The sequence below is a fragment of the Lampetra fluviatilis genome, chromosome 1, assembly GCF_964198595.1.
Source record: "Lampetra fluviatilis chromosome 1, kcLamFluv1.1, whole genome shotgun sequence".
Lineage (NCBI taxonomy): Eukaryota > Metazoa > Chordata > Hyperoartia > Petromyzontiformes > Petromyzontidae > Lampetra > Lampetra fluviatilis.
Genome location: NC_136275.1, coordinates 13307708 through 13321732, shown reverse-complemented (window position 1 = coordinate 13321732; position 14025 = coordinate 13307708). Strand labels below are relative to the sequence as shown.

Below are 14025 nucleotides of genomic sequence, written 5' to 3'. Positions count from 1 at the left end.
GAGGGAAAAACACTATTTTGATTCCGCAATAAATCATCTCAAAGTGCAGCATTGAAATTATTACCCGTAGGTATACAGAATATATAATTAAATATGAGTAAATGTACTCTGGAGTAGTGTTATTTATACGCATATGATGCATGTAACGGGTCAAGATTTAATTTAGTAATAAAAATTGTTGAACATTGTGGTCAATGTAGTGCATTTAGTGGGAGCTACAGATGGAAGTCACAACAACCCATTGCATTCAACATACAGGAATACATGACAATTGTATTGCATAGAATTTGATGTGTGAAATCAGCTCATGCGAAGGAGATAGATGATCTGGTACAACGCAGCACAGTGAGAGATTGCAATAGCTTTGGAAAGCCTGCATCCAGTCATGGATAGATCACAACTGATGATGATGATAACAATAATTATGATCATGAGCAAAATAATGTACTTTAATCGTTACATGGGGTGTTGACCCTACCTGAACTCAAACTGGCGTGGGTTGTTGCTCTGATGCAGGTGCTGCTTGGTCTCGTGGAAGCAGTGCTGGTACTCTTCATTGAGTCGTATGCACTCACTCATTCGCTGCAGCAAATTGTCCCTGCGGGTGGCAGGCGACACAACGTCAAGCGGTGCATTTGCAACAAATCACAAGATATTGAATTAATAATGATTATAAACCAGGTTCTATGCAAGAATTTGTGCACAAATAATGTGACTAGCCAGGTGGCTCAGCAGTGTAGCGAGTGGCTTGCAGTGGGAAAATTCAAATCCTGATAGACGACTGACTCAGACCATCATCCTTCCTCGGTAAATAAAATAGGTATAGCTTTGTGGGGAAGTCAACAGTTGTTGACCTGTGGATAAACTCGTCCCCGCCATCTGAATATCGAATTTCAACCACTGGCTCACGACTGTAAAATAGGTGAGCACTGCCTCAATGCACAATGGAGCAAGAAAGCACTTTGATTTGAAAAACATTGCACAGATAACTCTCAACTATCCGGGGACAAACTGAAAATAATTCAACTCCAAGAAATGCAACTGCTGAAGGTGTCCACAGCAGTGTGTGGCAAAAGCTCGACCACAAAAACAGTTTACAAGAGGATGCATAATTCAGGTTTTAAACGGCAGTTATCAGGATAATACTTGTATACACTAACATGAATTTGTCAAAAACACCTTCACTTGGGCAAAATAAATTAGATTATTATGATTCTAATACAACTCTAATTTGGCTGAGTTATGCACAGGCTCACCAGTCGTGGTCCCAGATTTTGCCCCCGCCCTGGTGCAGGTACGCCTTGCAGGTGGCGATCATCTGGTTGGTGACCTTGACGAACAGCGACGTCATGTGCTCAGATGAGTTGTAGTAGCGGGAGATGGTGTGCACCATGCGGATGTTGCTCATTAGGCCTGGGATGGTCTGTATTAGCAAGGGCTGCACACAGACAGATGATTATTATCACAAAGTATACATAAAGTACATCTAATATTAATTTTAAGTATTTTGGTATTTGGATGTAATGTTGATTTTATTGATGTATAGCCCTTTGTCAATCCATGGCTGGATGAAGGCCTCCTCATTCCGTGTTAAGCTGTTTTCGGGCTTATTAACCATATTTCACCATGCTGGCCAGTGACGGTTGGTGAGGGAATAAACGGTGTTTTTTTTCCCCTGAACTTTGTTCCAATTGTATTATGAGAGTTACAGCACGAGACAAAGCGTCCATTCAAAACTCTTGCAGAGCTGTGAATAATTCCATGTTACTGAATGGCTTGCGGAAGGAGATATCGCATAGCTACTTCTTCCATTCCTTCACGTGAGCTTGAGCCACACGAGGGGTAATGAATGTACTTTCCTGAGATTTACAAAGATTTTTTTTTCAGAGTTAGACTTTTTGCCATCTCCTGAAAAAAAAACTAATTTAACCTGATGCGTTTTTGTCCGAAGACAAACTGGCTCAGATCACCAAATCGCTAAAATTGAGAATTCAGATTAACCTGGTCCAAATTTTTCTAAATGACTCGTAAATGGCTAAACTAGGTTATAAATTGTCACCCTTCCCACAAAAACTTGGCAGGACCCTCCTAAAAATTACTATTGAAACTCAGCGAAGCATTCCTGGGTAAACAAGCGTAATAATAATCTTCTATCTATATAAAAGTCAAAAATTGTGTGTGGGTTTGTGGGTATGTGTGTGGGTTTGTGTGTATGTGTGTGGGTTTGTGTGTGGGTTTGTGTGTGGTCGCGTGCTTGGCTCTCCAACGGTGGGGTTGATGTGAAAAAAATATAGCCAGGTACCACGCCGTAAGCCCCGCCATGAGCAAGCGCTATTCCTTTTTCACATCCGTCAACTTTAAATTAGATGAATTAGCGATTTAGTGCGATTTTTGTGCGCTTCCTATTTATTTGTTTACTTATGCCGCCTGCACGACCATACCGGCCCATGCCAAGTCGCACGCCTTCGGTGGGAGTGAGGGGGACATTTTCTTTCGCGTTAAAAACTGCTATAGGGTGAGCATGTACTACTGTAGTGATAGCAGGTACCACCACAGTCGGTATGCACTGCTGTAATCATAGCAGATACCACCACAGTCAGTATGCACTGCTGTTACATTTTTAAGAGTAGGTTTGAAATTTAAATTTGACCCGGGCAAAGCCGGGTACTTCCCGCTAGTATTAAATAATAATGGGCGACTAAACCCAGATTCCAACCAAGGATCTCAATAGTACTGGCTCTGTGCTCTTACGCTTGAGCTACCAGGCCACCTCTTATGCCTGCATTTACAATGAGATACTTATGCTTACAGGCGAGTGCTTGGCGAGGGGCCCGAAGAATTTTTCGAGGCTGTAGAGGTATTTCACATTGTCCTTGGCTTCGCTGGCTTCCTCAGTAATTCTGGAATCCTGATGGCATCAAAGAGCAATCTGTCAAACGTTAACAATCATTGTGCTTCGCTAATTAGTTAACACATGCATTTTTAATAAACCTGACAAGAAAATTGCTTATGAAAAGCGGTGTTCACGTGTTTCTTGACGTATAAATAAGTATACCTAAAAAATATCATATAACATCCTAATTTATGTAATAACAGTTATCTTCAGCATCTTGGAATAAACCAAAAACTAATTTCAAGCCATCTGTTTCGCGTGTCCATGCACGTGTTTATGTACGCTGCCAGCGGTTACATCTTAGTTTGTGTTGATATTACTGGTAGGAACCTCCTGGTTACACCAGCCCACAGGGGATTATTGTGTCCGTCGTGCAGGGAGGGGCTGGGTGGGTGGGGAGGGGAGGGGAGGGCGGGGAGGGGCTGGGTGGGCAGGGTGGGGCTGGGTGGGGAGGGGAAGGTGGGGAGGGGCTAGGTGGGGAGGGGAAGGTGGGGAGGGGCCGGGTGGGGAGGGTGGGGCTGTGTGGGGGGTGGGAGGGGTGGGGCTGGGTGGGGAGGGGCTGGTCACCCCGTGGTGCCCTTATAAAATGCAACGTTCAACCTACTCACGCCGGCTTGTGCCCGCCCTCACAGTCGGGCATATTTGCGGAATACACCACGCCGCTGTTGACCCTGGCCATTGACCGAGCCAACCCAACGTTCCTACCAGCTCCCTCTGCAGGAATGTGTTTTAGAGATATGTAACAATTCATTCCCACCGCCTCGTGGCAATTTCTTCGTCACGATTCAGGTTCGAGATTCAAATAAAAATAATTGTTATTTGTCTCATCTTTACCATTTTGTTTATTTAATGTATTGGGTTGTCTGTTTTGTCGAGTTTATTTTCTGCATTAGTCTTAATGTAGTATCAACTTATAATATGTATTAAATGTGAATTAAAAAATTACACGCACAATTAAAACAAAATGCAAAAATCCATGGCAATCAATTAATCAACGCATCTTTATAAGCTTGTTTATTTACTTTGAGCCCTTCGTCAATCCACTGCTGGATGAAGGTCTCCCCAAGCTGTGTCAGTTATGGAGGGTTGTTTTTACCATACTTCATCACGCTGATTAGTGCTGGTTGAAGAAGGTCATATGATCGGTTCAGATATCACTCGCCGCTCATGTTAGCCATGACCAGGATCGAACTCAGGTGGTAGGTTCAAAGCGCAGTAAGTAACCACTGCACCCTACTATTTTACCATGGTTGAAATGTCAATTTCCACTGACTTGAGAGGAAGGTAATTTGATTCCTGAAAATCGATGGGAGCAAGAGCCGTGTCATGCCATTGGTTTGGTATGTGGGCCCGCGGCTATGCTAGACTACACTTCATATGCGCGGGGATGAAAGGCGCGCCGGAGTGAAGGGCCGGCAGGTGGTACCAGCTCTTTCCAGTGCTTGAGTGAGCGCGACCGTGCAGCTTGAAGGAGCCCCGTAACTTTTTGCACACGCTCACTCTTCAGTTCCTCCAGCAAACTACAAAACGACAGCGGAAAAATAAATTAAAAGTCAATCGAAATACAATTTTAGCCAAATTAAATCAGCAGTTGTTGAACAGAAGCATAAGATTACATTAAACAGCTCAGTTTAAAACAATGTTTGGGATGTTTCCAATTGTTTTTAAATTGTGTTATTGTAATAACACAGTATTTTCAAGAGATAAAAAAAACATAATTTGGAACTCTCACTGACAGCATTGCACCATGTTAGAGAATGGCCTCTGGTAGGTGACATCATAGAACTATTTCTAAAAATGGTGCAATTGAGTACACTGGGGATGCTGCACTTCGTCACCTGTTCGGCTAGAGGTGACCATTGCATGGCAGTCATATTGGTATGTATTTATTCCTCAAGAGCTAGAAATGCACATATACAGCCCTATTTTCAATCCACTGCTGAATGAGGGCCTCCCCATGCCGTGTGGTTTATGAGGGTTATTTGACCATACTTCACTACGCTGGTCAGTGCAGATTGGTGAAGACAGGCAGCATAAACATGGCAGCAAAGTACAGTATAAGTGTTTCACTGCCTTTTCTGCTCCCTACCACGTTTTCCCACAGCAGCCTATAACACCTGTTTCATGGATGTAAATATATCAAATTAAATAAAAACCGAAACAAACTAATTTGCTACACACTGATGGCAACATTGAGATCATGAAATCACTAAATCGAAGAATCCAGTTTAATGATGGGTTATTGCCCAGATTCAGACCAAAGTTCTCAACTGTGCCAGCTCAGTTTTCTCACACAGATGTGAGCTTTCCTGGACCACCCGGTCACCTCCTCAATATTCAAAACTCAATTTTAAGTTGTGGGTGGCCGGGGTGATTTTTTGATCCTGTAGAATAATAAACTACTTGCTTGCGCTTGTTCGCTAAAATAACAGAGGCAAAAAAGGCGAATCGAGTGAAAGGAATGTCTACATTATTCTACAAAGCCATGTTGTTACAGCTCGGCACGTGCACTCGGGTGTAATGGAACATACTCTGCATCGTACGGTCAAGGCTCTGCAGCATCAGATCCGATGAGTTAAACTAACAGTGCCACGTAGAGTCTGATGAATAGTTCCTGCACCCGCTTGCCTTTGTAAGTTGAAAGTTAAAGCTACATGTTATTTTTTGACGGGTGTTGAATTTGTTTTTGGTTAAAAATAAATAGGAGCCACGTTATTTCTGTGGAGTGTGCAGTGCCCAAATGCACAATCTGACATGGAGGGGGAGGTTGTGTGGGATGAATGATCTTTCCTCTCTTTACATAGGTGTAAATTCATGCATATATTTATATCCCTGTGGTTAATCCACTGCTGGGTGATGCATCTCCAGCCACCATGTCGACTGTGAGGGTTATTTGACTCCACTAATCTGGTCAGTGCAGGTTATTGAAGAGTTGGGAGGACTAGGACCAGTAACGATATCACTCACTACTGATGTTAGCTGTGGGTGGGTATCAAACTCATGTTGCCGGGTTATGTTGAGTATGCAAACCACTGTGCCACGACTCCCACCCACTCCCTTACATATATATGTACTTGTTGAAGTAAGATAATTACGTGTATTAAAGTAAGTTCAAATTAATTATATTAATTGGAACATTAATTTGAACTTACTTTAATTAATTACATTAATTAGAACTTACCTTAATTACAAAATAATAGTAAAGGAGATGGTGGTTATGAGGTGGGTATTCCAGCAATTGAATCTTGATTCTATTTGTGCAAAGCATTGAGTGCTACCTTCTCATATGCATGGGCAGTTTTCTCCGGGCACAAAAGTTTCCTCCCAAATTGCACATGCTCATAAATGTAATTGGCCATACATCCCTGAGGCTCAGTGAAGTTTTCCTGGATAAAGGGCATTATTTTTCTTGTCATAATAATTATCATTACTTTTACGAGACTAAGTGAAGGCCTACTAATTAGCACATGGCACGATGAACCTGACAACTTGAGTTCAATTCCCCCGCCATTACCAATCTGCACTGATCAGTGCGGTGACGTATGGTTGAACAATGCCCATGACCGACACAGCGTGGGAAAGCCACTTTCCAGCAGCCGATAGACAAAGGGCTGTTAAATTATTATCTTTAAACATTTAATTCTTCAAAATAAATAGGAACCTGTTGAAGCGGGAAGTGCGCTTCTTCCAGTAGACGAGCTCTGCTGAGGGCCCGACATTGTCGGCCTCCTTACGGATCTGCTCGCTCTCCACAAGCACCTGCTCGATCTGCTTCATCCACACTGTCAGGGCAGCCTCCAGACGCTCCACCATATCCGTGTTCCCCACTGTGATAGGACAGTGGGGAATACAACACAAGTAAGTCTAACCGACCCTCGCCGATTGCCGGGCACACGCAGGGGCATAGTTATCAAATGAGCATCATCACAACGTACATTTTATACCACGGCTCCCATGCAGAGAAAAATCGAGATGCCCTGCGGCTGCAGACCCCCGGTGGCAGCTTTCATTGTGAAGTACAAGGTGATCGTAGGCCCAGCCAGTAAACAGACATGAGTCTGTCACTACCGGGCAATATTGCTATGTGGCTTCCCAATTAATTTATTTTAAAGTAATTTATAAAATTTTCCAAATTTGGATCATGATGCTGGCACACTTGGCCTACTCTTTTTCAAATAAAGTCGCAGTATCTTTAACATCCACTGTGAAAGCAGACGGAGCTTATTTCATGGTTAATCCACAAGGACTGTGACTGTGCTCAAACCGAGAACCTCTGCAAGGAGCAGCAAATGCACTACCGCAATTTAACACCAGATCTTCACCTGAAACCGTGTAGTCTGCAGGACCCATGACGCCGTCGAGGATGGTTCCCAGATCCGCCTCCATCAGCTGCACCTTCTGCTGAATGTTCTGCCGCACTCCTGACAGGCTCTGCATGAAGTAGTTTACGCTGTCCAGGAACACTTCGACGGCGGGGTCGTTCTCTCCACTTTTTATTACTCCCCACGTCTGTGTGCGGGGGTGGGCCATGGTGATTGTTGGGTGATAAAAAAAAAATGGAGCAGATCGTCAGAGAGGTGAAATGGGCAATGAAATTACGAGAAGGACATGAGCAGAGCACAGAAAAATGAGAATCGCTTGGAATTGGGTAGACAGATGAGATGGGGAATCAGAATCTTTATTTTGACTGGAGGAATCCGATGAGCTATGAAGGCCTTTTTTCACAGATATCCAGTACTTAATGGAGTATTATTGTTTATTGAGTATAAAGTAAAGGGCTTTGGCAGCACCTGTGGATGCCATCTGACCACCAGACATGTACCAAAGGGCTCATCCATGTATTGCGTTTTATTCTCAAGTCAAAAGTATAATCACGGATATTTTTTTCTAGATATCAATTGTAGTATCGTGATGTTGAAAACAAATGCCATTCAATTCCTCAACAGTAGTATAATTTAAAAAAATTTATATCATAATTTTTTTTATAAAATCCATCAATAGGAGTCTCTATTGAGCAATTATAACCAAGAAATCAACCCATTCTTCAGGTTCAGGTAATGTCCTCTCAAAAAATAAAGATGCATTTGGGAAAGGGATTTTTGTTTAATATTTTTGGGGTATTGCTCGTTCATGTACTACTTTTGGTTCTCGAGTTATAAGCACAACGACAAACTTGTTTCAATACATCAATAGCGTTTAAAGCACGGCAGAGTGTGCAGTGAGGGACTTACATGATCATAAACATAACGTGAGGTATCTGAATTATTACTCGTTTTTTTAACAAATCACACCGGTATGAATCTTAGTAGACTGTAACCTAGTTAAAGGCCATCAATCACACATGTTTAATAGAACAATTTCACTTCAACCACCTTTATAATATACACAAGTACCATACACAAATACTCAGCATATATATGCCATTTACCTGCGTAATATACCAACATAAGCATTATTATAAGCATTATTTTGAGCACCTCAGCCAACTGGAAAGATACCGTAACCACTGCCGCCCCCACAAATTGGATACACTGGCCCCCTGCCCTGTTTTCTCAAGAGCATGATTATAAAACCATAATGTCTGAAAGGGCAGAGCTCAATAATGGCTACTGAAGTGCTCTGAGGTGACCTTTGTGGTGGGGCACATCTATTCCCTGTTACTTGCCTCGATCACCACGCTGGGATTGGAGAGCCACATATGCTTGCTATACAATACTGTTGCATCCTTTGAGATCAACAGCCGTGCCGTCTTTGCAATTCTACACCTATCTAATTCTGCACAATGACGCATTACTGTGAAATCCTGCATGAATAAATTATATCACCATTTGTAAATTTGTAAACATTAGATTTCTTTGTGTCCCATTGAGCAGTAAAATAAATGGATGAAAGACAAACACAGCTGCTATAATGGTCACGATGTTTAACTTACAACTTTGTAAGTGAAATATAAAATCAAACATTTTATCATAATGCAGATTTGTAAATCTGGCCAGCATGCAAATAAGCTTTATTCCTGCATGAGCGATCTTCAATTTTAATGAGACGTTTGAAATCACATTGAATTGTTTCATTCAGAAATGCCTTTGTTCTAGGCATGTAAATGATGCACCTTTTCTGGGGATTGAAGCAACTTTGATTCACAACTTGGTTCAATATTCAATTGATTTTGGTCTCATTTTCACAACATCGTGTGTATTTTCGGGGTTTTTTTGTCTTGCGTTTTTGACAATTTTACTTCATTAACTTATACATATCATTAGCACATCACTTGCAAATAATTTGCAGTCATTGGAACGAATAGACTGTCACACTCACGATGTGTATTTTGTCAGTGTAACATTCTATTTTAACTGACAAAACAATGTATCATTACAAACCTACTTTCCATTATAATTGTACAGTTTTTGTATTAGTATAAATCATATTGTGTTGGCATACTGTATGTAGTTGCACTTTATATTTGAATCAAGTCATGAGGAACATGAGTACCTCCTGAGATTTTAGAGCTGGGATCATTAAGGAGGAGAGGAAGCTCTCCACGCCTTGTAGAATGTCCCCTTCAGGACACTCCAGCACACCAAAGTTGATCTCCTGTGGAGACGCATTATCACAATCATGATCATTCTCCAATGCAGTAACGCTTCACTGACCATATTTTTGCCAAGGGTCCTACTTTGAACATTTAAACAATGTCTTTTTTTTAAACACCTGAGCAACCAGCAAAATATAACTCGTAAAACAGTGCTCAACAATCAGCAAGGGTAATGCAGGAGCCTACTTGTTGTACTGCTATCTATTAGCATCTAGTTGCCCCTCCTGGTGAATGTATTGCATTTTTGATGAAATTGGTGTAATCCAAATATCCAAAGTACCACATTATTGCGAGTGTGCCAAAAAGACCAAGATAAAACTAGTAACAGTTTCAGGTCACTCTGATATGATCACTTTTGTTTATAAAACCCTGGAGAAATTCAGTTGCACATGAATGTATATGACAATTTACATGAACAGCAATCAGCAGTAATGCATTTCATGCATGTGCAACACAATTGTGAAAGCATTTAAATAATTTTGGGGCCAGGTTAATGTGATGTGAGGTGGAGCAGTGGTGCAGTGGTTCACCCACTACACTATGAACCGGTGTGTGAGTTCGATTCATGGCCATGACTTACATCAGTGGCGAGTGATATCTGAACTGGCGCTAACCAGCGTGATGAAGTATGGTTAAATAACCCCACGACCAGCACAGTATGGGGAATCCTTCGTACAGCACTGGATTGACAAAGGACTGTACAATGCACATTAATCTGATGGGCGATTTGGACTGCAATGACACGTGCTCTCTTTGGTTTCAGGCATACCTGGGCCATGTTAGCTGTCGATATGGCTTTCTCTGTGGTGCGCAGGAAGAAGTAGCATGTGCCTGCGAAAGCCTGAAAATGATAAGAGGCATCACTATCGTCATCATAGGCTACATTGCATTGTTGATAATCATTGCTTTGGCTGCAAGGCTGGGATGCCAAGGCAGGGCCTTTTAGCACTGATTTCCATATACAGTTTCCGAGAGAGCTTAGTCCCTAATAGCAACACATCTTTATACTAAAGTTAGTTTGTATTGGACAATATTTACAAGAGTTATCAAATCCCCTCCCTACAGAGAGGACAAAGGTAATGTGCAAACAGCCAAAAAAGTTGAAAAGCATTAACTACTGTTAAAAATGAGAATAGGTTTTCCCCTTTTTTCTGGCAACAAAACAGGTGTTAAGATGTTTTGTTGCCAGAAAAAAGGGGAAAACCTATTCTCATATTTTGGTACTGGCAAAGGAGGTCCCATGATACATTTAAAAGTAGCACAATCACTTCCATTTTTAGAATTACAATTAAAACACTCGGTCAAACTTGATTATACAGCTTATGTATGTTTATATTGTTGAACAACGATGGTATAACAGTAGTAGCATAATTTACGTGCATACAATTGTTCATCATAATTCAATTCTTTGTATATGACCAGATGTTTTAGGCAGGGGCCAGATGTTTTTGGCAGGGGCCTATAACGTCTGGTAAAACAGCAGCATTTCTATAGCAGGCCTGGCTCTGCTGAGACCCTGCTAATTAAGCCCATTGACTGATCTGATCGACTAGATTATTTTAAATAGGAGATAGACTCTTGGCTGCCTATTTAGTTTGGAAAGTATTGTGTTTTGTAGGATTTATTAGTTAATCAAGATTACGAAAGACAGAAGCCATACTCTTTGGTTCATTCGGTAAAGTCACATAGGTGAAAAATAAAAAATGAAAAAATCACGACGTTTCGATTGCAACACAAGCAATCATCATCCGGTGTGAAAACCACAGCAAAATTTTTTTACTGAAGTGAGAGAGATGCCAAGGTTAAGGACGTTATATAAGTCAGAGAGGAGTGGGGAGGGAAAGGAAGGGGGCGATAGGAGAGGGGGGGCGTTGCGTGGACGTTAGGGACTGGGACGTGAGACTGGTGCAATTGAAACGTCGTGGTTTTTTTTTATTTTTTTTTTCACCTACGTGACTTTACCGAAAGAACCAAAGAGTATGGATCCTTGCAGTCACGAAAACTTCAAATACAGAAGCCATGGCTAGACAATGCTTCTTGTAAAGCATGGGATGCTCTTCAATGCTGTGTCTAGAACACAATGGAAGGCACAGGAAGGGGTGTTTTAACCAGCAACCGTCCAACTCAAGAGACAAGCTCTTACAAGCCTCAGTTCACACAGCCGTTCCAAAGCAGACATTACCTTTATTATTTGCTCCCCCGCCAAATGTTTGGGTTAAATGCTGATCCTGTTTGAACAAACTGAGCTACAATAATTGCCAAACAGTGGCTTGGCAATAAATGCTATCAGAATGCAGTGCAGATGACGATTTAACCAAATAAGTAAATAAACGATTACTCTAATGTATACATACTACAGTAGTAAATAAATGTTTTATGATGATGACCTCGATTTAGGAAGATTATAAGCCTTGCAACCAGAAAACTATAAATATATTTTTTTTATTATTATATGGATTGTGATTTATACATGGAAATAATGCATTACAAGAAAATATATGCATTTTTATCCTCTCATATCTCAACGTGTTTATTTGAAGTTTATCAGAATCAGAATATTTATTTATAATGGAGGAATCTGATGAGCTATGAAGCTCTTTTTCACAGATGTCCAGTAGAACGTTGCAACAACAAACACTACAAAAACACGAAAGGAGTGCAAAGTATAGGAAAGGTAAACAAATAGCAAAAAGAAAGACATACAAATAAACCTAAACACAATTTTGATCTTACCAGGTAAAGACCACCAAGCTTTTAACTTATTTTTCATATATTCACAAGAGTCACCACGAGCGCGGTTCCCTTGCTCTCTACTGATTTAGCATCGCACTCCATGGAGACAAACTGCGCAGTTCATTGACGATGGGGATTGTATATTTAAAGTGTTTCAGACAAGACTTCAAACTATTTAGCGCGATAAGCTTAGCCTGCCCTATGAGTGAAACCAATCAACCTTTGAGCCATCATTTTGGTGGCCTAAATTTAAAAATGTCTGTTTTTAGAGTCATAGAAATTTAAACACAGACCTGGCAACAGCTGAGCAAAATAGCAGCTTTCTAGTACTTCCGGAATATTAGCATTTACATCAATAATTCACTGTCACAATCTTCGATGCACTGTGCATAATGTCCACTTGCATAAGAAACGAGGTCGACAAAAGCCTGAGATGAAATCAAAATTCCATCAAGGCAAGAGACCCATTTTTACTACCCATGTGTCAGGCTGACCGGAGATTAACATCTACACTTGAAAGTAAAAAGCCTCACTGTTAGACCACCTCTCATACAAAAGCACAGCAAGGAAATCCCTCTGCTGATCACCAAACAGTGTTACAGTATAAGCCAACCTCTTGTTGTATCCCAGTGAAACTATTTGCACGTTTTCTTCTTCCCGCATTTCTTACAGAATGTCTCTATTTATCTGATGAACACAAGCATAACGGAGAGCTCAGATTCTGTCAGCGAGTGAGCTCACAGAGTTTTGAAGACAAGCCTGGGCATGCAAGGGAACACAGCGCAAGCTTCGTGCACAATCCAATCGTGTGTGAGTGGCATTCCACATTTAAAGTTGCAAAAACGCCATCTCTTGAATGATAATGCTGAAAAAGTCTTCAAAATACATTTTAAAAACGTGCTAACGAGAAGGTAGGAAACGATATTGATGTAGTTAACCAAGAGAATAGAGAATAGCTTTAACCTACGTCCTGCGATGGCAGTGTCATGCCGCCAGTGCGCAACTCAAGCTGTGCATCTTTGAAAGGTCCTCTGGCAAAAGACCAAGATGCACATTAAATTGATAGGCGGCGCTGCTGGATAATACAAATTGCAATCGGCAGAGTACCACAATTCTCTCAGCAAATCACACTTACAGCAGCCTAGTGCAGCACTTCAGTGATGCACGTAGAGATGACGGGCCCACTTACCTCGTCGGCACCTGTCGTGATGAACAACCGCTTGTGAGACACGTTGCTTCCCACGTGACTGATGGACATCTCTCCGCGAGAATAGATAGTGTCACGAGGCTGGGAACCATAGAAAATTATGAATTTGCATATTCACAACAGACAGAAAAAGCCCGCTATAAAGCAGTTCTTAGATTATTATTTTTAATCACACAATTACGAGAAAATATTAATTAAAAAAATGTGTAACACTAACCTGGGTAGATTCTTGGCAGAAGAACATGAGCCTCTTTGATCCGTTGGCAACAAAGAAATCCTTTATTTGTTCAAACTGGAGTAAAGGGAAGAAAATTTAATTGAAAAATGATGACTGTACATTATTTTCAAGGTAAATGCAATGCATTCAAGTTTCATCTTTAGTTTGTTTCAAATTCAATATTAACTCAACATAATACCCTACAAGGGCTAACTGATGTTTAAGATATATGTGTGAAGTTGGCTTAGTCATCCTGGGTTTGAATCAGGGTAGGTAACTAGAGATTAAACCGAGTTCTCAAGTTTAGCAAGATGATGGTCTCAGCCTGGTCACCAATGACTGAGCAAAATACCATAATATTCAAGTTTTATTTTTACAAT

The 14025-nt window shown here is 41.1% G+C and overlaps 1 protein-coding gene across 2 annotated transcripts in view; it reads right to left on the bottom strand.

Moving 5' to 3' along the window:
- The window catches only part of LOC144932715 (dynein axonemal heavy chain 5-like), a 95011-nt gene that overhangs the window by 74186 nt on the left and 6800 nt on the right, over positions 1-14025 (bottom strand). For both annotated transcript variants that reach the window (XM_078857085.1, XM_078857095.1), the window contains exons 4-13: positions 13646-13720; positions 13411-13509; positions 10258-10329; positions 9386-9487; positions 7216-7402; positions 6555-6720; positions 4320-4413; positions 2810-2908; positions 1257-1438; positions 479-598 (exon numbers count right to left, since the gene is read on the bottom strand). In XM_078857085.1, coding sequence (XP_078713211.1) covers positions 479-598; positions 1257-1438; positions 2810-2908; positions 4320-4413; positions 6555-6720; positions 7216-7402; positions 9386-9487; positions 10258-10329; positions 13411-13509; positions 13646-13720 — 1196 coding nt within the window. The remainder of the gene's footprint in view (positions 1-478; positions 599-1256; positions 1439-2809; positions 2909-4319; positions 4414-6554; positions 6721-7215; positions 7403-9385; positions 9488-10257; positions 10330-13410; positions 13510-13645; positions 13721-14025) is intronic.